At 37.7% G+C, this 24,851-nt stretch overlaps 1 protein-coding gene across 3 annotated transcripts in view; it reads right to left on the bottom strand.

Moving 5' to 3' along the window:
• Window positions 1-3,193: 3,193 nt before the first annotated feature.
• Window positions 3,194-24,851, bottom strand: part of ERLIN1 (ER lipid raft associated 1) — a 37,064-nt gene continuing 15,406 nt past the window's right edge. For 2 of the 3 annotated variants that reach the window (XM_030334712.2, XM_030334713.1), the window contains exons 8-12: window positions 18,705-18,763; window positions 16,730-16,821; window positions 9,339-9,428; window positions 8,180-8,259; window positions 3,194-5,464 (exon numbers count right to left, since the gene is read on the bottom strand). In XM_030334712.2, the coding sequence (XP_030190572.1) occupies window positions 5,243-5,464; window positions 8,180-8,259; window positions 9,339-9,428; window positions 16,730-16,821; window positions 18,705-18,763 (543 nt within the window). In that variant the 3' untranslated portion in view covers window positions 3,194-5,242. The remainder of the gene's footprint in view (window positions 5,465-8,179; window positions 8,260-9,338; window positions 9,429-16,729; window positions 16,822-18,704; window positions 18,764-24,851) is intronic. The other variant, XR_003972863.1, reaches the window with a different exon arrangement.

Here is a 24,851-nt window from a genome sequence, read left to right as displayed (position 1 = left end):
GTAAACCCCCCCATGTGAGGTAGGGGTATTTTTTCCAATTCCCCCAGAGTTTTCTAACCTCCATTGAATAATCCATATTTTCCCTCTAGGTTACAAGCTTTCGAAAAGGCACCTTTATCATGTACTAAGTTTCCATATATAATTCAATTTATTTCTATACTTTAATTGACTAAAGAAGCTACAGTACACTACTTCAATAACTGTGATTTTTTACTTTAATATTAGGTAGGGATGTTGTGACTGTTCTTTTAAATTTTTCCCTATCAAATTTGGGATGTTAGTTTAGATCAAAAAAATATCTGGTTGATATTTTTTATTGAGATCTCATAAATGTATAAATTTGATTTTGGGATAATTGCTATTTCTTCCTTCCCATAGAGTAAGTTAATTTATTATTATACTTCTCATTAACAGTTTAATGTTTTTCTATAAATCTTGAGATTTCTTGTTTATTCCTAAGTATTTTATCCTTGTTTTTATTTATTTTTTAAATGTTTATTTTTGAGGGGGGTGCAGAGAGAGAGAGAGAGAGAGAGAGAGAGAGAGAATCCCAAGAAGGCTCCATGCTGTCAGCACAGAGCCTGACACAGGGCTAGAACTCACAAACCACAAGATCTTTACCTGAGCTGAAATCAAGTGTTGAATGTTCAACTGACTGAGCCACCCAGGCTCCCCATCCTTGTTTTTATTATTAAAAACTTGCCTTCATTATGTTTATTTATTTAGGTTTTATTTTAAATAGGGCAGCAATTTTTTTAAATAATAAATTTGTATCTAACCAATGAATAATTCTATTTTTGCAATCATGTTCAGATAATTTTCTTGTATTTCCCAGGTACAATTATATCATCTACAAATTTGCCTCCTTAAATTTTTTTATCTTGTTCCCTTTTTCTACTTCTAGTAATGGTAGATAGACACGTTTTATTCTTGATATTAATGGGGATCCTTTTATAAAGTATTTTATCAATTAGCACGATTTGAGAAATATGTTTTCTCTGGCTAAAGAGGTATTCATCTATTCCCATTTTACTAAGGACTTAAAAAATTTTAAATGGGTATTAAATATCAAAAGCATTTTCTGTGCAAGTGAGACCATCATGTGATTGCCTCTTAAATTCTATTTACGTGGTGAACTTTACTAAACTAGATTTCCTGGTGTTAGACCATTCCTGTGTTCCTAATTATCCTCACTTGGTGGTGGTGTAGTGTTTGCTGTTTCTGTTTTGTAGTGTTTTGGTCATGCTTGCCACCTTTTCTTCCTCTTCTGTTCTTTGGAACTGTTTAAATGTAAAACCCAACCCCTTGGAGCACCTAGGTGGCTCAGTTGGTTAAGCGTCTGACTGTGGTTTCAGCTCAGGTCATGGTCTCAGTTTGAGAGTTCAAGCCCTGCGTCAGGCTCCTCGCTAACAGCGCTGTTAGTGCGGAGCCTGCTTGGGATTCTCTTTCTGCCCTTCCTCTGCTCACTCTCTCAAAATAAACAAACTTAAAAAAACAAACAAACAACAACCCAACACCTGTTAATCACTACAGAAAACTGACTACATCCTCAGTGTGCATGTAAATGTTTTGGTAAATGTCAAGTGCTCTACAAATATTAACTGTTAGAGGTAGCAATATCCCAATGTCATGGCATGTGAAGTCTGGGGAGAGAATTTGGGTTAAAGGTTGACACTTGGCTTGATTATCTTAGAGCTGCAGACACATTTTCTGTCTCTTCTTCCTTTTTTAAATCCATCATGAAAAATCAGATTCCAGTTCCTATGTGATTCTCATTACTAGAAATCACTGCTCCCTTAATACATTCTGTATGAGAGTGGAAGGGGACCCTGGAAACCCCAGATCAGCCTCCCCTACTCTAGGAAGGGAGAAATGCACCCCAGCAATTACCATGCACAAATCATTATGCTAGGTGTCTAAACATATGCTGCTGAACCCACTGAAGAATGCTGTAAGGATGTATAAACAGGCTCAGAGATGTTAGGTAACTTCCCATGGTTACACATTAAGTCCTGACATAGACACTCTACCCTAATCTCTATGTCCTTTTTCCTCCACTACTCCCTTTCTTGCATTTCACATTCACCCTTTTGTTCTCTCATGAAACAAAACTCACCAATGCCTATGGGCCAGGTCCGAGCAATAGATACCACTCCAAAGAAGAGCAGAATCATGGCCCCTACCCCGAAGAGCTGAACACTTGTGAGAACAGGCATGAAACAGGTAATGGGAGATATGTGAAATAGTACAAAGACAGAAATGTGGAATGCTGACCTGAGCCAGCAGTTGACCTTTCTGAAGACATGAAGACTCACCAGGAGTTAGCAAAGGAAAATTAGAGCTATATGTAAGGGGGAAAAATGAGCCAGGTGGATGGAACAATATATGCAAAGGGGCAGAGAGAAAGCACATTTAAGGACCCAGGCTGGAGAGGTCAGTGGGAGCCAGATGACAAAGAGCCTTGTATGCACACATCTGGGATTTATTAATCCCAAAGCAACGAGAAGCCACAAATTCTAATTCACAAAATCCCTTCCTCCCAGCAAGAGGCAGAAATCACTTAGTTCTAAATCACTTCATCTTAATACGTAACACTTAACACCTGAATTAGGTAAACTCCCCTGGTCTGCAGCAGCAGATGTAGGTTACCATGGGGTTGGATTCCACCGGAACCCAAGTAAAGGGCTGCTTTCCCCAAAACTCCCCCTTACTGAGCCCCGCTGCCCCAACATCACTGTGAAATTGTTCCCTATGAGGGAACGGTGAGAGCTTGGAAAGAGCAGGTCCAACCCTGGCTTGTGGACTAACACCTGAATTAGTGAAGTCAGTTCTAGTTTGTACAATTTGCCCTTCCTCCTCCTCAGTACAATTGTCTCTTCCCTTCCTCCCTTCTTAGACTCACTCAGAAAGGGCATGACGTTCCAGCCTCCCTTTCCTCTTCGGCTGCTGGCCATATCCCACCAAGAATCAGAACATTCCTTGTTACATTCTGTGAGTCAGGAAGAGCAGAAACCCTGCTTTCAAGATTCTTCTACCCAGGAAACAGTATTCTGAGAAGAGTGTAAGAAAAGCCTCTACAGTTGAGTTAAGCTAGTAAATAAACTGGCTACCTAGTTGAAATGGGCAAGACAGCCTTAGGGGCATGTGAAGACAACAGACAAGAATGGAGACATAAGGAAAAAATACAAATCACTGATAGTAAAATAATTTTATTTAGTTTCTTTTTTAAAAAAGGTAGCATTTCACATATAAATTTAGACTTCAAGATTACAGTGTGTATTTGCCAAAAGGAACATCCCTGCAGGAGGGATAGACTTAGAGCCTGAGCGAGCGCTGGGAAGCACACTCCAGGGAGAGTTTAAGTGGAAGTAGTTTCTTTACAACTTCACAAAGCTAGTTCCCTGTTCCTCAACTCTGCCACCGGGGGGGGTTGTAAGAAAACCCACATCCAACACTTCAGGGCAACGGCTTTTAGCTTATGGGAATAGGAAACATCTCTAGGAATGAAAGCACAAAGGTCAATGACCCAAATTTCCCACAATAATCATTACCTATCTGCAGCAACAATACATGACAGGTGAAGAGTTTATTCTTCTATTTCAAAGGTTCTTTGAAGGAGAGCTAGAGAACATAAAGAGAGTGTATATAATAAGCGAAAATGAAAAAAGGATTCTCTCCATATTACAAATGCCTCTCTAGTATAAGGCCCAGGGAAAAGCCCCACTCAAATCTGGGATTCCTTCCCCACAGAAAGTGTTTGGCACAACCCACAAGCTGTCATGAGACTGACAGGACTGACAGCAAAAAGGTTTCTGGAAGTGGTCCCATGACTTTTCTGTCTGGCTTGAACACAGTATTCATGAAAGGTGTCTTAACAAGCTACAAACTCAGGCCCATGTTTGTATGGGGCACACTGTTTCAGGAAAGCTAATCTGAAGGGGAAAAGGCCCAGATGAAATAGGTCTCCCACAGCCACAGGCAAACTCATAACTCACTCTGTCATCCTCTCAAGGGAGATTAAATCCCCTGGCTGCCCAGGAAGTCAGTGGAATCCTGACTTCCTAGGGAGGGTGAGAGCCAGAGAACAACTTTGATTTCAGAATCTCAGAGCCAGGAAAAAAGGAGACAAAGATGACCAAAGATGCTTTCTAAGTTACTCTGTCCCATACTATGTAGGCTCCAGAAGAACAATATTGAGGAGAATCAGTGTGCTAGTAATCATGGCAGCCCTAGGATTCGGCCTTCAGGTAGAGGTACTGGGGCAACTAAATGTACCCCAAATCCAGTTTTACAAATAAAAACTTCCTGCAGTTATGATACAATACTGTGCAGTGAACAGCTGGGAACTGTATGCTGCTCCTATTTCCGGTTAAAGCCCTGTCCCACTCTTGGCCAGCCAGAGCTGAGAAGTGACACATAAGGAAGGAGTGGCTAAAAGTCAGGCACCTTAGTTACAAATGGCCTGGGGCAGTGATGCAGACAGTCATCATCCAATGGAGAGGAAGCGGGGGCCCCAGAGCTGTGGTTCAAAGCAAAGGTTTCATCTTACCCAGAACTTCAAACCAAGCTCTCTGAGCCTACTAATGCAGTAATAACTAGTGATTAGGAATCCCTGGCTGGGTGGCAAGGTACATATCTCAGCAGGCCACCAACTCAACTATAGGGGAAAAAAAAGGTGCAAATAATATCAAGTAAATCATTGCTCAAGTGGAAGATCATTTCCTGGAGAACTTCAGTGGACTAGATGCTAATCACACGGATGAATGCTGGGACTGGACCCCAAAGAAAGCCTGGGCCCCAGGCGTGATTGGTCGTCTTTACACTTACCGCATCCTGACATCTTCTCTGGCCTCTTATGTCTCGAATAGCCAAGCACACATTTCCCCGGGGACCAATGTAAACATTATTCAGTAGATCTCAGCTTAGAAAAACACAGCTTGTTATATAATTGATGTCTAACATTCCAGTGCAGGCAGTATCTTAGCATCAGACTTTCCCGGATTTATGAGTACCAGTTCAGAAGGGAACACACACAGGATACTTGATAAACTGTGGCTGAAGACATTTGGGTGCCAGACAGTTGGTTCTACCCTGCAATCAGTTGATAACCCAGGGCTATCACAGGAGAGGCAGAACAGACAGAGCACAGGTTCTCTGTGAATCTGAAGAGTCATATAACCATTGTTCCCACTTAACCCCTTGGGCCACATCTTGATATGGGAGTACATTTCCACCTCTTGCATCAACCTGTGCTCTCCTTGTTTTGGATGGGGCTCTCTCCAGAGGGTTCAAGAGCCTCCTTAGAGAGGAGAGAGCTTTTTCTTCCAGTCCTAACATCTGAATATTTTGAAGCACAAGAGGAGTCCATGAACATGCTAGGGATGTTGCTGCCAAAGTAGATCTTACTGTTAGAAGCAATGGCCTGGTACCTTTTGAGCTCCAGATATTCCGGGGTCAATTTGTGCTGTGTGGGGGCAAACAAGAGCAAAGGCATCAGGACACTTCAGTGCAATAATCATCCGTCTCTTTCCTTACACACATTTCCCCTACTGCTCTCCTGAACATCACTACTCGACTCTGAGTCATTGCCAATGATCTTCTCTCACTCTGAAGTGTGGCTATCACATTAACAGCTATATTTTAGACTTGAAGTTCCTTACACAAGCTCCTGTCCTAATGTAGAGAGAAGTTGTTCATTTAAAAAAAAAAGGATTGAGGAGATGGGTTTGGGGAACAATGGTAACTAACATTTCTATAGTGACTTGGGGCCTGAAAAATGCCTTCATATATACTTTTATATTTCATCTAGCAAAGTTCAACCTAGAATTAGTCTGGAATCTCTGCAGGTTCTCTTAAGAGGACAGGTCAATGGATGAGAATGGCAGAGCTTCAAAGGGGCTAGGCTCATATCCTTATAATCAACCATTTGTGATTCTGCTTTTCTTGACCACATTCTAGAAGTGGAAAAGATCTCAAGAAATCACCTGATCTGTCCTCTTGCCTCTACTTAGAAGCTAGATGTTTAAACTGATTGTGATAGATGTTTGTCAATCACCATATCTGTCACAGTTTTTGTTTTTAAATTAAAATCATGGTGCCAAGATATATCCAACCAAAACCTCTCAGGGTTTGTTATTAAAACTAATTTCAAATATTCCTGGAATATACTTCCCCCAAAGCCTTTCCCTAGTAATCCTCCCCTCATTGCAAGTCCCTGGCCTGTCCTCTAGGCCAAAGCCCATCTTGACCTTCATAGTACCTCCCCCCTCCCCACACCTTCCACTCCCTGGGTCTACACTGTCTCCAGTTGATTCACATCCTCTGCTGAAACTGCCATCAAATATGGTCACAGTGCATAACCAAATTACCTCCTAATGCCTTATTAATATAATATCAATATCCAAATAGCATTTTTCAAAATGGCATAAAACTGCTGTCCCTTTCAGCATAAGGCTAACCTCAAGGACAAGGTCTTGATACTTGTGCCTGGACAGCTTCTCCCATAACAGATTTGGATTGCTAGTTTTATTATTTATTTATTTGTGTTTGTTTGTTTGTTTTTATTTTTTATTTTATTATTTTTTTTTTCTCAACGTTTATTTTCGGGACAGAGAGAGACAGAGCATGAACAGGGGAGGGGCAGAGAGAGAGGGAGACACAGAATCGGAAACAGGCTCCAGGCTCTGAGCCATCAGCCCAGAGCCCGACGCGGGGCTCGAACTCGCGGACCGCGAGATCGTGACCTGGCTGAAGTCGGACGCTTAACCGACTGCGCCACCCAGGCACCCGTTTGTTTTTATTTTTGAAGGAGAGAGAGAGAGCACGAGTGAGGGAGGAACAGAGAGAGAGGGAGACACAGAATCCGAAGCAGGCTCCAGGCTCTGAGCTGTCAGCACAGAGCCTGATGTGGGGCTCAAACCCACAAACTGTGAGATCATGACCTAAGCCAAAGTCGGACACTTAACCAACTGAGCCACCCAGGTGCCCCTGGATTGCTAGTTTTATAAACTAAAGTTTCTCACCTTGCCTCCATCTTGACCAAATTCCATTGTTTCGATAGAGCTGTGTCTCCAATATGTTAAATTTACTTCTAAATTTATACTGGATTTCAAAGTACTGACCTATCAACCTATCATATCATGCCTATCATATCTATCAACCTATCATATCATGCCTTATCAATTCTTCTGAGCCCAGAGCATGTTGTTCCCTTCTAAAATGAAAGAATTTAAGACCTGTGTATACTTTAAATCTTGACTCTAATCCTTCAAACCACACCACTTTGGCAACCTCTTTCTCAACTCTTTCAACGTTCTAATCTGCAATGTTCTCTCTGCAATTAATAACTTTATCAACCTTGGTCATATTCTTCCCTTTTCAGAATACACAGGGGTTCTAGTTGCCTCTTACCAATTCCTGCTTACTAGGCCTGCATTCTCTAGACTTAAATTAACCCGAGTCTCTATACAAAAACCGTTCACCCATTTCACCCAACCTCCTACCTCCAATTGTCACATGTGAAATTCCTCACAACTAGAATATTTTTTAAATCCAGTAAACAAGCAATATTCAGTTAGGGGCATTTGGAAACGTGTGGGGGGCGCGGGGGAGAAGGTGTTGACTGTTCAAATAATCGGTGAGCACTACTGACACGTAGCAGGCAAGGGTCAGGGATGCAAAATAGTCCATAATGCATGAGATACCCATGTCTTCAACAATGAAAAAGTCTGCCACCTCAAAATGCCAAGAAAGTTTCTGATGAGAAACACTGCACTAAACGAAATTAGCATCTATGCAAAGCTACCTGGAAAGCAACTCTAAATGGACTTTACTCTTCTCTTGTTACTCCTGTCATTCCATGAGAAGATCCTCACCTTTCCTGATTACTAAGCCCTGACAGAGCAGTACAGATGGATAGTTTATAGCATTTGACCTGTGTTTATAGATTTGTCCGCTATTGTCCTATCTCCCCACTTTTACAAGGAACTACACAAAGGTCTCTCCCCATTGAGTGTGCAATATGACTTGATAAGTGATTGGTTGTTTCTGGAGAGTATGATGGTAACTACTGATCTTTGACACTGGATAAATCACCTCTATCATATTAGAGCCCCCCCACAAAGAAAAGCAAAACCCCAAACACTATATTATTAGGAGTGTGGCATGGAGAGCCAATCACCTTGTTTGAGGTGGCATATTTGTGTGCAGCGTAATACTCAGCATCTGCCTTCGCCTTCTCTCGGGCCAGGAATGCGGCATCTAGCAAGCAAAATAGAGTCAAGAGTGTTTAAAACAAAGGAAAGTTGCAATCCACTTCCTCAGCTGTGTAAGGGTTCACACACTATGTTAAGTAGGGCTCTCTTTTTCCGCTGCCTGATATTTTGATCACTTATTTTATTCATTTATTTTTAAAGATTTCATTTTTTTTAAAGTAATCTCTATACTCGACACGGGGCTCAAATTTACACCCAAAGATCCAGAGTCATATGCTCTACTGATTGAGCTAGCCAGGCACTCCTCAATCACTTACTTTAAAAGCATGTAACAACATTAGCAGTTTTCAAAACCCAGTCCCCAGACTCTTTTCCAAGGAGAATACTCTCGTCATTGTTAAAGAACTTTCAGCTCATCGGAGCCTACTTCATTTTTCACCTAAAGCTGCTCCTTCTTTTCTCTACCCATCATCACCCAAAAAGCCTCACACCCTACCCATGTCTAGGCTTCAAGTAAAACAATGAAGTCCAGACATGAAAGCTCTGCTCTATATATTGCACTGTCCCCATCCCCTCCAAACTGGATCCAGAATCAGTTAATGTAGAATGACAGGACAGGAAGCAGCAGTATACAAGCAAAAGAGGTTGAATGTCTGGTCTTCAAGACTGTGAGCTCAGAACGTTAGCATCTCACTATATGAAATCTAGGAGTTTGAGAGCCTTTTACAAAAATTAAGGCTGCTTTTTTCCTGGCTAAATTTTTTGTTATATTTTTGATTGACAGGTAGGAAAGAAACTAGTAGTGGTGGGGGTTTCTTATATATTCTTTACAACTGATTATAGGTAATTCTCATATTTTGTCTGCCTGAGGACAAAGTGGTAGCTAATAAGCCACAACTTAAGGACAGAAAATGAGCGATGAGTTGCCTATAGTCACAAACCAACCAAGAGCTAAACATGTAATGGTAATTAAAAAAAATCTGTCTATGAGCATAACAGGGCAGCCACTTCCTCCAGACCAGATTATTCTGTCTATGGCCTTCCCACCCACCATAATCAAGAAATCAGTCTCTGAAGCAGAGAGGCAGTTCAAGATAGTCAGAGCCTCTTTTCTCCCTGATGTACCTTCAATTTCAGAAATGCGCTTTTCAGTTTCTTTCTCCATCACCTTCTGCTGAAACCGAATTTTTGCCACTTGTGCAATCTTCTCTGCTTCTATAATTATACACAAAAAAAGATACATTCAAAAACATTTCTCTAGGTCTGGAAATACTTAGAATCAGCAGCATATAGTTTTAACACTTAGTCATATAAGGTTTTATGGGCTGTTTCATTGTTTTAAACATCCAGACTGTACACAACTCAACAGAAAAAAGGGAATTTATTTCCTATTTCACTGTTGACAGTGCTGGTTTTGTGGGAAATGGGAGGGAATACAAAAGGTTAACAACAGTTTCAGTCCTTCATGGGATTACACAGCAGCGGTCCACAAGCTAATGGGGAAAATGATACTTCGTGAAAGTACTCAGAACAAAAACAAAGCAACATAAATGCATGGCAACATAGGACAATCTTATAAAACAGCAGGAGAAAGAAGGAATAAAGATAAGTTAAACCAAGAAAGGTCTTCTGGAAAAAATCCTAAAGAAAATAATGGACATGACCTAGGAGGACATGGCAAAAGGAGTAAAGACAAGAAGAACAAACGAACAGTCACAATGAAGAGGTCACTATGGAGCCAGCTGACAAGAGAACAAATAATTAGAATAGAAAGAAAGCTAGAAGACCTCCATCTTGAGTAATGGGCTAAAGAATTTACCTTTAATATACTCAGGATCAACTGTTGAAGTTACCAAGAGGGAAATGACAAGATGAAAATATCAGAGGAGAATTCTGACTGTGGTAGAACATAAAAGAGAAAGCAGGCTAATTCATCTGACACTGTGAAAACAAGTGTTGGGGGTGAACATGTTGGTTGCAGCAGACAATTATAGGCAGGGAAAACCAAACACCCTCAAGTACACCAGCGGCCTAACCAAAAGATCCAGGACCAGGGAAGAAAGACTCTTATTACACTTTTAATTCAATCACTGCAATTCTTGAAGAACATTCTCAGTTCTTCTTTTCAGCCAAAGAGGATGAGTATTTTAACACATCTTATCTCTGTCCCTGGGGGAAGAGCATAATAGAAAAAAGATTTCTAAGTGTTTTCCTATTTCCAGAAGATCCAGTATCCTTTAGCATTGACGCCAGCGCATACTTCCCTATTTCCTCATTAGCATAAAATCAACTTGTATCACCCCAACTCCCAAATAGACTATGACGTTCTACTGGAAATAACAGAAGGCATTTGGAGCCTATAGCTATAACCCAGAGAATCGTGTCTCAACGTAGGGAAATGGCTGTGGTCATCCCACTTAACGCTACTCTCTGATGTGTAGAAATAAACCAATAAAGAGCATGAGTCAGGTTCTAGTTCTAGAAAAATGGTGAAATAGAGTAATGAGAAAACCCCCCAGCTAACAACACCTTAAAGTGCTAGACAAAATGTAACAATTTTTTTTTAATGTGTGGCTAAGATGCTAAGAAAGAATGAGAGATCCCCAAGACACATAAGCAAAAGAAGAGTTGAGAGCTGAGAGCTGGTATAGGAAGAGCTGAGAACTTAGACAAGCAAGGGAGATGGACCTGGATTGTTGCCCATTCATGGCCAGGAGGTGACGCCTTGAGAACTGTATAAAACTGAGACCACTAATGGGCTTCAATTCCACTGAGACTAAAAACCTCTACCCACCAGCCCAGTGAAGAGAAGTAAGCTTGTCTCTACCTAGACACACCACAAAGACAGAGAAAAATTATGAAAGTAAGAAGATAAGAGGAAGCCAAACAAAAATGAAATAATATCACCACAGTGACAGAGTAAGTTTTGTTGGGCTTAGAACTGTAGGCTAAATTACTAATTCAAGAATGAAATAAAATCATTTCAGACTAAGGAAGAATGAGTAAGTTATCCATTCCTTAGCATTTATTGAAAAAAAACCAAAACAAGAGTAACAAACTAGTAGAAAAAAGAATGAATTGCCAAAAACAATGGAGAGGGAAAAAAATTAAGTAATGCCTATAGATCAAAATGGATGTTTACTGTAAGAATAAATGATAATAGTAATAATGAGGGAATAAAAAGAACATAAAACTAAAATACGAGGTAACTATGTAAAATTGAGGGACAGTAATAAGAATTAAAGCATTCTACGGTTTTATGAGGATAGAATGATTAGCTTTAGATTCTGTCAAGTCAGGTATGCTTATTAACATTTTACAGGTAATGACTAGTTATAGAAACATTCTAGAAACAATATAAAACTTCCAATTAAGTAAAAGGAAGAAAAGAATAAAGAAAATCCAATCAATTCAATACCAATCGGAAAAGAGAAAAAAGAAGCAAAGGAAAAAAATGCGTGGTGAATAGCACAAAACTAAATGATACAAACAAATCCAAATATAGCAGTAACCACAATAAATATAAAAAGACTAAACTCACCAGTTAAAAGACAGATTCTCACATTGGATAAGATAACAAAATCCAGCTATATGCTGTTTACAAGAGACACACCTAAAACATAATGACATAGAAAAGTTGAAAGTAAAAGGATGGGAAAAGATACATCAAGAAAATAACTAACCATGAGAAATCTGGCATAGTTATAATTTCATCAGACAAAACAGATCTTAAGCCAAAAAGTGTGTCTGGGATAAAGAGGGTTATCACATAACAGGAGCAATTCTCCAGGGAGATGTAACAATCCTAAATGCTCTTAATGATACAGCTCTAAAATATGTAAAGAAAAAAAATTACAAGTAAACAAATCTACGGTCATGGTGGGAGATTTTAACACACCTCTCTCAGTAACTGATAGCTCAAGAAGGCAAAAATTAGAATACAGAAGATGTAAACAACACAATTCATAAGCCTGACTGAATGGATAAGCAGAGAAAATTTGCATCCAACAAATAAAGAAAACACATTCAATCTTTTCAAGCACACAGAGAACATTTACCAAAAAAGTACCATGTACTGATAGGCCACAAAGCAAATTTCAACAAATACTTAAGAATCCATATAATAGATCATATTTTCTGACTATCATGCAATAACATTAGAAATCAACAATAAAAAGGTAGCCCCCTAAAAACCCAGAAATTGAAAAATATACTTTTAATACTTCATAAGTGAAAGAAGAAATCACAATGGAAACATTTTACAAAAATTAAAAATGAACACCAATAAACTACATTTCAAAACACGTGAATAGAAAAAAAGAAAATATATAATCTTACATGTTTCAATCAGAAAAGACTGAAATCTAAAGAATTAAGTAATTCAAGAAGTTAGAAAAGAACCAGTGAGAAAACTCAAAAAAAGAAGTAGAAGAATAATAAAAATAAGTGTAAATAATGTAATTGAAAAGTAAGAGACAAAAGAATCAACCAAATCAAAATGCAGTTCTCTGAAAAGATGAATAGAGTATCACAGACCTCTGGCAGAAGTAATCCAGCAAAAGTGAAGGCACAAAAAAACAATACCAGGAATGAAAAGGGGCATGCACATTTGGTAGCAGATTTTAAAAATTATAAGAGAATTCTGCAAATTTACGTCCCCACGTCTGAAATTTCAGATGTGAAACAATTTTCTAGAAAAGTATAACTGCTCAAACTTAAAGAAACAAGTACCTGAACAGACCTAGAGTTAGTACAGAAATTAAATCAACAGGCTAAATGTTACCACCAAAAACAAGCATATGAGAGAGCACAAACCCCACTAGACCAAGATGGTTTTTTACAAGAGTTCCATTAAACCTACAAAGAGGAGATAATAACATATTTTATACAAAATGTTCCAGAACACAGAAAAAAAGAATGCTCTCCAAATCATTTTGAGGCTAGTGGAACCATTAAAAGAAGAAAAAACAAACAAACAAATAAAACCACCTGACAGTACAAGGAAAAAATTATAAGCTGAAATTTATAAAAGTAAAAATGAAGACATATAAAAGTAAAAATTTTAAAGAAATTATAAGCAAGACATATAGAGAAATGTACTGAGGTATATCTCCTATATCATGATCAAATGGGTTTATCCCAAGAAAGCAAAATAATTCAGGAAAAGAAAATCTACTAATATAATTCACCACATTAAAAGCTTTAAAAGGAAAAATTAGAAAAAATATACATAGAAAAAAATTCTAAGAGTTTTAACAGTCATTTATGATGAAAACCTCTTGGCAAGCAAGAAACAGAAACTTCATGAACCTGATAAAAGTTAAGTACAGCAAACATCACTGGGACTATTTAAAGTTAGGAACAAGACAAGAATACTTGACGCTACCTTTCTTTTCAACACTGCACTTTAAGTCATAACCTTGAAACCAGGAAGATAAGAAGAGTAAAGAGGTATGGGACTACAAAGGAAAAACCAGAACTGTCCTGATCTGAAGATAGTTTGACTGCTCACAACAGGAGACTATTAGAAATAATAGCATTTTCAGCAAGACTACTAAACAACAACAACAAAATGAACAGCATACCTATACAAAAGCAAAAACCAGTTAGAAAAATCCTTCAAAAAAGATCCTATTTATAATGGCAAAAAGCTTGAGGAATATATAGGAATAAATCTCTAAGAAAGAAAGTGCCAGAACCTTAAGAAGAAAATTATATTTTTTGAAAGACACTTCTCATAAATGGAGAAATAAAACAGATTTATAAGACTCAGTGTAAGTCTGAGTAAATAAACAAACAATTTAATTAATCAATTCTCTCCAAACTGACATGTATAGGTAATGTAATTCCAATCAAACCTCAACACAGCATTTTGTAGAACCTGACCCGGTTCTAAAATTTATATGGAGGAATAAAGGGCCTAGGATAGCCCAAGACATTTATAAGAATATTTAGGAAGAGTAAAGCGAATAGTTAAGGAGAAACTTGCTCTCCCAGATAGCAAGACTTAACATAAAAAGCAACAGTAATTAAAACAAGGTAATTCTGGAGAAGGATAGACCATGAAATTAGAACAAAATAGAGACCACAGCAACAGAACAAATTATATACAGTATCTTGTTATATGATAGGTGTGGCATTAGAAAAAAGTAGAGAAAATAATGAACTTTTCAATAAATAGCTTAAAATAATTGGCTTGCTATTTGGAAAAAATAAACTGGGGGCGCCTGGGTGGCGCAGTCGGTTAAGCGTCCAACTTCAGCCAGGTCACGATCTCGCGGTCCGTGAGTTCGAGCCCCGCGTCGGGCTCTGGGCTGATGGCTCAGAGCCTGGAGCCTGTTTCCGATTCTGTGTCTCCCTCTCTCTCTGCCCCTCCCCCGTTCATGCTCTGTCTCTCTCTGTCCCAAAAATAAAATAAAAACGTTGAAAAAAAAAATAAAAAAAAAAAAAAAACTGAATTCCAACGTCACACTAAACCCTAAAATAAATTCCAGATGGACTCACAATTTAAATATGAAAAGCAAAACTTTAAACCTTTTAGAATAAAATTATTACTTTGGGGTTGGGAAAGAATTCTTAAACAGGATAGAAAAAGCACAAATCAGAATGGAAAAGACTGATGAATTTGATCACATGAAAATTAAATATATATGAATGTCAAAGACATCATAGAGTTCAAAGGCCACAAAGTGAAGAGAAGATATTTCCAATGCATAAATCTGGGAAAGGATTAATATCCAGAAGATACAAAGAACTTCTATAAATCAGTCCAAAAAAAGTAATCAAATGGGCTAATAATATATTAACAAGCAATTCCATACAAAAAAAGAAACCTGAATGGCCAATAAACAATATTCAACTTTACTAGTTATCAGAGAACTACAAACTGAAATTACATGATACATGTCCACCAGCAAACTGACATAAAATTTAAAAGGTCTAATGACTCCAAGAGTTGAGGAGGATATGCAGAAATGGGAATCAATTATGGCAGCAAATGAACCGGAACTCAAACCCTGCTGAAGAGAAGGTAAAATGGTAGAATCACCACTGGAGAGCAATTTGGCAATACTGTATGTTATAAATTTGAAAATGTATGTACCCTATGACCCAGCAATTCGACTTGGAGGTATGTATTCCAGAGTAGTGCTTCTTCAATTACCTATGGAAGGAACAGCACCCTCCCCCCTTTTTCTGTATTTCAATTTGTTAGGAAACAATATTTTATAAATTATAATAAAAATTAATTACTGGGAAAAATATTAAAAACAAAAACTCAGGGTCCAGTTTTTTATTATTAGACATAAAATTACTATATAATATTATAAGAATTTCTAAGCACTCATTGTCAATTTCTGTCATCTCATTATGGATCAGAAACAAACAGCCGATGATACAGGGCAGTGACCAACACTACATGTTGAGTAGCACTATCACAGGAAAACTCCAAATATGTGCACAAAGACACATGGACACTGGCGTTACTGCGGCACTGCTCATAGTAAGGAAAAACTAGAAACTACCTAACTCTTCAACAGTAATTCATCAGAATGAACTGAGGTCCACTCATAGAATGAATGCACAGCAGTTAAAAATAACCAGATCTACACATACCAATATGAATAAAACTCAAACAATGTTGGTACGATAAAGGCAAGCTGTGAAATAAAAGGTAGAGTCTGATACCATTTTTAGGGTTTAAAACAATCCTATGAATTCTTATTATTACATAGTTATAATAAAAATATAAAAATATGGACAGAAAGATTACACAAGCTTTAGAGCAGAAGCTACTCAGAGAAGATGGGTCAAGAAATAGGACCAGGTAAGAGAACACAGGGGGCTTCCAACAGATATATAAATTTATTTTGAAAGAAAGTATGACCTGAAGGGATGTGGCAAACACTAAGCCTTCATTTTATTATTCTCTGTACATTTCTGCATATTTGAAATAGTTTACAAAACACCTCTTAAACTTTCAGCATCCCAAGGAACAAACAACTGACAGCCTAAGAGGTCAGTCCAATACACAGTCTCCTGGAGTGTTTGGGAAGCTTCTGTGATTCAAATAAGGTGTAAGCAATCCCGCCGTACTGTCGGAGAGGGCAACATCTAGCCATCCAGGTAAACTAAGTACATGTCAACAGCAAGGATGCATGCTATAAACATGAGCTTTGGCCAAAAAACTTCCCATTCTTAAATTGTATGAACAAAAACTCTACCCCACAGAGGCCAGCGTTGCCCAAAAACCCTATCCATTTTCCTTGTCCTTGAAAAAAGTAGCAGTAGCAGCCACACATGGTCGCGAGCCAAACCACTTCATTAAGTACTGGCACCATCAGGTTTTAAAGGCTGTAGGGCATCTGAATGTACAAAAGAGTTTCCAGAATTCTCCACTGTGTATGATGCAATCTTATTTGATCCCATCAATATCCATCATCAGACTGACAAAGAACAGGACAAGCTCGTAACACATGTACTTTAGAAACAACCAATTCAGAAAGAAATCGAAGTACCTATAACAGCCTTTTTCCTCTCTGTCTCAGCTTCTTTCTCCACAACCTTTTGTTTCTGTGCAGCTATAAGAAGTTTTGTCTTTTCAGCCTCCCTGTGAAGCAAAATATTATAAAAATTAGAAATGATGTGCAGTCACAGGCAGTAATTCTGACTCTATGGTGGGTCAGAGAACCATTTCAACACGAACTTTCTGATCCACTATGGTGCCAAGAGAGGTGTTACCTTATTTTACTTATAATAAATCTGAGGCTGAAAGGTTAAATGATTTGCCCAAAGTCACCCAGATATAGGCATCAAATTTATACATCTGAGTTTAGTCTGACCTTTTCCTCTAACTGTATCATGGAAAGGCCTGTGATCTGGAAGTACCCGGAGGATATAAATGGTTCTTTTACTGTTAGGCCTCCAGCTAGCCCATACAGCACTCTGGGCCAAATAGCAAAATGCAACAACCTCTGGGCAGACGCAGTCCCTCAGGTACATGGTCTGACAAGCAGAATGGAGCTGGATTTCAGCCCCTCCTCAGGCACTCTTTTGCAGTGGCCCTGCTTGTTGTATGGAAGACATAATTAGGTGGCAGTTATTAGGTAGTGAACTAGTGCTCAATGTAAAGAAGACTTTTCTGAGAACCTGAGTGTTCTAATAATGGAAATGGCTGGCCTATCACTAAGCATGTACAAGTGGTGATTGGGTGACCACATGGCAGAAAAAGTATAAAAAAGACTACTATTAGGTGGAAGGTTAGATCTCAAGGTGGCTTTTAATTCTGGGATTTCAATAGTCTACAAAATTAGAAAGACCCAGATTTATCTGAAAAGTAACTCCAAGAGTTTCCCTAAAACATTTCCCCCCAAAGATCTCTTCTTTCTTCCTGCCCAAATTGATAAAGACATAAAATGGCATTCTGGATACTACAAATTATTTGAGGGCAGAGAACATACAGTCTTCACGTTTCCATCACTAGAAGCTATCATGTTGAGAGCCTAAGGCATCCTGAGCCTTCAATTAAAAAATTTTTTTATACCAATGGATCAGACTCATGATCTACCCAGCCTGGCACTCTGCTTTATAGCTTCAAAAAAGAAGTTCCTTTTCTACAAATGAAAAGAGAAAATAAAACTCAGCATAATAAAAGATACAGACTCAGGAACAGTAAGGACTCAACCGTATATTACCCCAGAAAGAAGTATTATTACTTCTTGGATCCCCTATACTTATACAATCTGTTGTATTCTTGACTTGTGCAGTTATTTCTCCAGCATTTCATATTTTTCCTCTTCAAATACCAGCCAAATTTCCTAAAGACTTTTGTTTCTTCTTTTCACTACCTGTCACACAAGAGTAATACTGCCATTTCAACTACAATAGGTATTCCCCTAATATGGATCTTCAGAACACTTAGAAATTAATTTCATGTCAAGCAAGTAACTTCTCATTCCTAGTCAGCCCTGGACACATAAAAGAGAAGACTACCAGGAGTCAATTAAGGCAAAGCTTCCCCAAAGCAAATTATAAAGATCTAGGTGTCATTTTGGATACACAACCACATAAAATGAACATCAAACTTTACGCCAATAAAGTGTTTCTATTCTTACCATTACAACACAGTAACACAATACAGGCACTCCCTTCAACCTTACCAGCCAGGACTCCTTCTCTTCTCTATTAGTATTTAATTCAAGATAATCATGTCCAAATTACAATTCCTTAGCTTTCCAACAATAGCTCTATAGCAAACTGCATACTTAGCCTCTAATGCTGCTCCTGAAATGTTCATATATAAAGGGAAAACTCATAATAATCTAGTGAATTAAGACACAAGAATAGATAATATTATTAGAATTAAAGAATGGAAAATAGATATACACCCCACCCCAGAGTGTAATATCTCATATAGAAGTTTTCTCTACACTGGTATATTAATAAGTAGACAGCCCTAAAAAAAAATGTTGGGCTCCCAAGCATATTACTCACATTAACTCAAAATTTCTTCTTATGGCTTCTGGGATTTTGGGTTTTGTAACACGCACAGCCTAAAAAATAAAAGTGAAAAGCCAAAGTATATTTGAAAAATAAATCTTCAAACTAAATCTACAGAAAAGCTCCTCATATGAAAGTAATAAAGCAACTATGACATAGCTGCCTACTAACACGTGTGGAGATTCCACTAGAAAATCTGTTTTTCATGCCATCACACCAAGAATCAAAGATACTCTGCTTTTTACTTCCTTAAAAAAAAAAAAAAAAATGCTTGGCTACAGGAAAAACCACTCTATCCACTGAGGAAATAAACTCCTTAAGGGAAAAGGTTCTCCCTTAAAAGACCTCCACAAAGCTCTTCAGTTGGATACTTTTGTTTCCTTTCCAGGCTTGCCAACCAAAGAAACACAAGGAAAGCAAAATTCCAAGATTTAAATTGTAAAGTAGGAAACAGTCAACAACAAAAATAAAAGCAAACAAAATTCAGGTCAGTATATGCAACTTAGTAACAGTAGACAATAAACATATTTACTGTTTCTTAAACCTGTAATCACTCAGTACTGGCTATACAGAAACAGTCCAAAGCTGAAGGAAAACAAATACCAGTTAACAGCTTACATTCTTTCTTGCCAGGAGCTCACTTAGAACAAAGTCTACTTGTCTTTTTTAGACATTGTTTACTAGATACTTTGTTTCCCTAACCGTAGTGTACTTTGACATTAATTAAAATTATCTATTTGGGAACTGCAGCTTTTTGAAGGCTGACTTCTCCATCAGAAAACTGAGCTTTCAAAAGCTTTTGATTTAACTAGTTAAACATCACTCCCTGCACCCCCCTACATTACAAACACACACAACAAACTCCTGATGTGAAGAAAGTTTTAATTTCCCTCTGAAAACTGGCTAACCTTAAACAAAGCCTCTATGCACATAACCTTCTTTTAAAAGCCTTTTAAAAAGACTTAAAAACTTTTAAGCAACACAGCCTTTCCAACATGTGAGAGAACAGTCAAATCTGTGAAGAATTTGAGAGCTATCATAACTAAATACAAGAATTAGTGAAACGGAGTAAGAAGCTGGGGACTCTAGTGAGGAAACTCATTACGTGCTGAAGGTGGGGCATATGAGGCCCTGAGGAACAATGCACAGAGATACCCAGAAGACAAAAATTCCTAACAAGCATTTGTGAGAGATGCCAGATTTCACGATGTGACTACCAGAACACAAATGACTTCCAGTATGTTTTAATATGATCCAGGAGGAAGCACTATCATTTTGCATTTAATTAAGAAACTGGCCATATATTTGTAGTCTTTTTTTTAATGTTTATTTATTTTTGAAAGAGTGTGAGCAGGGGAGGGGCAGAAAGAGAGAGGGAGACAGAGGATCCAAAGTGGGCTCTGTGCAGAGAACCCAATGTGGGGCTCAAACTCACAAACCATGAGATCATGACCTGAGCTGAAGTTAGACGCTCAACCAACTGAACCACCCGAGCGCCCCAGGTTTGTTTTTTAAAAAGCATAAAATAGGACTGTTTTTTGAAGATTTCTATTTTGCCGTATGAGGGAGGCTGAAGAACATACCACATGCTTGCCAATCTTGGGAATCTCATAATTTTCAAGTATGTGTAAAGTAAGCACCCACTGTAACAGGTAACATAAGTTATCATAACAGACTTAAAAAATAAAATGACAACATATCCCAAAACAATGCCCAAAACACACACACACACACACACACACACACACACACACACACAGTAAGTAAGTGGAGAGGGGAAAAAAGCTAATGAAATGAATATATCTGAAAGTGACCACTGGGGTATAAGCATGTATTTTATTTTATTTATTTTTTAAATGTTTATTTTTGAGAGAGAGAGAGAGAGCATGAGCAAAGCGGGGAAGGAGCAGAGAGAGAGGGGGACAGAGGATCCAAAAGAGGCTCTGTGCTGACAGTAGAGAGCCCGATGCAGGGCTCGAACTCCCAAACTGTGAGATCATGACCTGAGCCGAAGTCAGACGCTTACCCGACTGAGCCACCAAGGTGCCCCTAAGCATATATTTTAAATGGAAAGCCAGCATATAATATAGTCACTCTCTTACATAAGAAAAAAAATATTTAAAAAATATCAAAGACACATATTTTCACCACTCAAATTTGCCACAGCAGTTGTTCAAGAAGAAAAAAGTATAAATACAGACAAGGGAAAAATTAAATACTGATTATTACAGAGAATGCTTGTGTTAACTGGGTGCCTCATCTATGCCAAGTACTGTTTGTTCTAGGCACTATGAATACAGCAATGAACAAGGTGAGACTGCTCTCATGAAACTGAAATTTTTAAGGGGAGAAAACACAATAGATAACAACAAAAAGCAAATAAATGAATAAAAAAGTTGCAGATAGCTATGAGTGTCATGTGAAGAATTAAAATAGGATGACTCGGAGACTGGGAAACACTAGGTTGTGGAGGGGAAAATTAAGATTTTTATTTTGGCATAATTATATAAATAAAAATCTAAGGAAATTCATAGTTTCAGTCAAGTAAGATATATAGGTCTAAAGATCTGTTGTAGAACATCGCACATACTGTCAATAATGTATCGCGCACTTAAAAATTCAAGAGGGTAGATTTCGTGTTAAATGTTTATACTGCATACACAACAAACAAATTCAAGGAAATTAACCAAAAAACTTTATTAGAGACAGTGAAGTCAACAAACTAGTAGATACACAATAAATTCACCAAGAATCATTTGGATTCCTCAATGCTTACGCAAAAAGAGACAACATATTTAATAGCATTAAAATTCAGTAAATCCATGAGTATTAATTTAATTTGGGATATGGGTTTCTCACTTAGGTCAGAAATTCTAAAAGAAACAAAAGTGATGATATGCCTAAGTAAAACCATAAGCTGTGTTCCTAATTTTAAACTTATATGCCAATTTAGATACCTGATATAGCTTGAAAATATCAATAATGAAAACTTATCTGGAAGAATAAGCTGGCAGAAATATCAAAGGCCACTATTTTTGAAAAGATAATATATCTTATGAGATTTTAAAAGTGAATAAAAAGTTGAATTATCATAACAGACACTAATGTGTTAAAGAAGGAAAGCTGACAAATAGCCTGGAAGATCTGAAAAAGCATTCCAGCTCTCGTAAGAAACTTTAAAAAAAATTTTTTTTAATGTTTATTTCTGAGAGAGAGAGAGAGAGAGAGAGAGAGAGAGAGAGACAGAGCATGAGTGGGGGAGGGGTAGAGAGAGAGGGAGACACAGAAATCAGAAGCAGGCTCCAGGCTCTGAGCTGTCAGCACAGAGCCCGACTCGGGGCTCGAACTCACAAACCGTGAGATCATGACCTGAGCCAAAGTCGGTTGGGTCGCTAAACCAACTGAGCCACCCAGCTGCCCCTCGTAAGAAACTTTTATGACAAGATTAAGCAACCAAAACAATGAAGATCTTGATCAACCAGTTTAAAAACGTATTACAAAGCGACATTTTTTTCATTCAGTGACTGGTTTTATAAAAACAAATAAATGTAACTAAATTTGAAAGATCTTTCTCACTGCTATGCAGAAAATGACGTAAAGGTAAAAGTGAAAGTGCGGCAAACATGAGAGGAGGTGAGATGGTGAGAGATAGTGACTTGGCTTAATGAGGTGGCAGTGAAGATGGAGGAGTGAACAGTTTTATGGATTTTGGTGGTAAAATCAGCAGGATATGAGGTCTGATTAGATGCCAAGGATGAGAGCATTGTCAAAGATGCCTCCCACATATCTAGATTTGTCTTAAGAGAAAGAGGGGTCATTACTAACAAGATGGAAAAAATAAGGCAGAAACAGATTTGATGGGAAAAAGTTTAGGGCTGAAAACTAATGAAGGAATAGGAAATGGAAAGATCAATGGAATAAAGTCCAAAAAAACAGTACAACATAATAGGATTCAGCAGGCAATACAAATGGTATTTCAAACAAGGGAGATGGAGGCATAAATTATTCAGTAATTCTTGTTGCTACCAAATTGGGGGACAGAGAATTGGAACCCTACCTCACAACTGACATCACAATGGCTTCCAAATGAATTAAAGATTTAAATCTATTTTTTTTAATTTATTTATTTTTGAAAGACAGAGTGTGAATGGGGGAGGGGCAGAGAGAGACAGACAGAATCTGAAGCAGGCTCCAGGCTCTGAGCTGTCAGCACAGAGCCTGATGTGGGGCTCAAAGAACCGTGATATCATGACCTGAGCTGAAGTCGGACACTAAACTGATGGAGCCACCCAAGCGCCCCTTTATTTTTGAGAGAGGGAGAGAGAGAATGCGAGCGGGGGAGGGCTACAGTGAGAGGGAGACAGAGGATCCAAAGCAGGCTCTGTGCTAACAGCAGATAGCCTGATGAAACGGGGCTCGAACTCATGAACCTTGAGATCATGACCTGAGTCAAAGTCAGACGCTTAACCAACTGAGCCACCCAGGTGCCCAAAGATTTAAATCTAAAAACACAACTGTAAAAGCAGAGAAAAATGTGGTAATTTCCAATTTTATTTAAATTTCTATATTATAAAGTGGGGAAAGTGGCTTAAAGTACGCCAGCACTGCAAAAAACCATAAAGGAAAAAATACTAAAATTACTACATAAGTTTAAAACTTCAGAATTGCCAGGGGGGAGGGAGGTGGAAATTAAATGGTAAAAAAAAAAAAAACTAGGAGAAATGTTTCCCATGCATTTAAGAGTTGTAATAACTAACATAATCCACAAATGAAATACAAATGGCCAAAAAATATCCTAGGGCATTCAATCTCAATAATTAATAGAAAATACCAGAATAATTTCTCTGAAAGGATGGAGAGTGGGCATGCATCTGTTTTTGGGTACACTCACAATCTAATGTGTAGGAAACTACAGCTCACCAACACTAATGATGACAGATGTAAGATACTAAAATTTTTTGAAAGGCCGTTTGGCAATATGTATCAAAAGGCCTCCAAACAGGGCATATAGTTTGACTCATCAATCCTACATTTAACTTAATAATTTGTTTAAGGAACATACTTTTTGGGGATGAGCACTGGGTCTCATATGTAAAAGATAAATCACTGGGTTCTACTCCTGAAGCCAAAACTACACTGTATGTCAACCAACTTGAATTTAAATTATAAATAAATAAATAAATAAATAAATAAATAAATAAACAAACAAACAAACTAGAAAAAAAAAGAATCTATTGTAAGGGAAGGATTGTAGAACCCTATCATTGCAACGTGTGTGACAGTAAAAATTGGAACCACAGACTAATTAAATAAAGCCATTAAAGGTGATGATGTAGTGAATCTATATTTTTGACTTGAAAAGATGCTTATATATACTGTTAGTGAAAAAAGCAGCTATGGTATGATTCCACTTTAACATTATTTATACCTATAAACAAATATACGCTCCTCTAGATTAAGAAGAATCTAAAAAAATACAACTGTTATCTCTGCAATGGTATGACTATGGGTAAATTTCGTTTTATTATTCATCTTTTTCCCAATACCTAATTTCTTTACAACACACAGAACATGTTTGTATAAAAATATTCAGAATATACAAAATACAACGACAAATCAGTAAGAAAATTAAAACGATACAACAGAAAAGTGGGCAAAGGATATGAATAGGCAATTGACACAATAGCCAAAGAAAAAAAATCAAAAGATGCTCAACTTCATTAATAACTAAAGAAATGCAAATCAAAGAGATAGAACATCAGTCCATACAGCAAAACTTAGCATATCTAATTGCTTCAAATGCTTGTGAGGTTTACGTAGAAACAAGTATGCACATATATTGTTAGTAAAAATAAAGATTTATACAGGTTTTTGAAAGATAATTTGTACATAACAAGGAGATGTGTCAAGAATGTGTCAAGAATAAACCCTATTGTTTATTAATAGCAAAAAATTGGCAACAACAGAGAACTAATTATGTAATATAAGGCAAAGAATTCTAGGCAGCTGTTAAGAAGAATGAGCTACATCTCCCAAGTAACAACCTAAGCAGAATCTAAGAATCTGTCACATTCATATTTTTTATCTTTATTTTTTCATATTTTTTACCTTTAAAATTGAAAAGCAACTCCAGCCACAACT

This window comes from Lynx canadensis, chromosome D2 (assembly GCF_007474595.2).
Source record: "Lynx canadensis isolate LIC74 chromosome D2, mLynCan4.pri.v2, whole genome shotgun sequence".
NCBI lineage: Eukaryota > Metazoa > Chordata > Mammalia > Carnivora > Felidae > Lynx > Lynx canadensis.
Note: the sequence above shows the minus strand (reverse complement) of the source record. Positions and strands in the feature narration are given on the sequence as shown.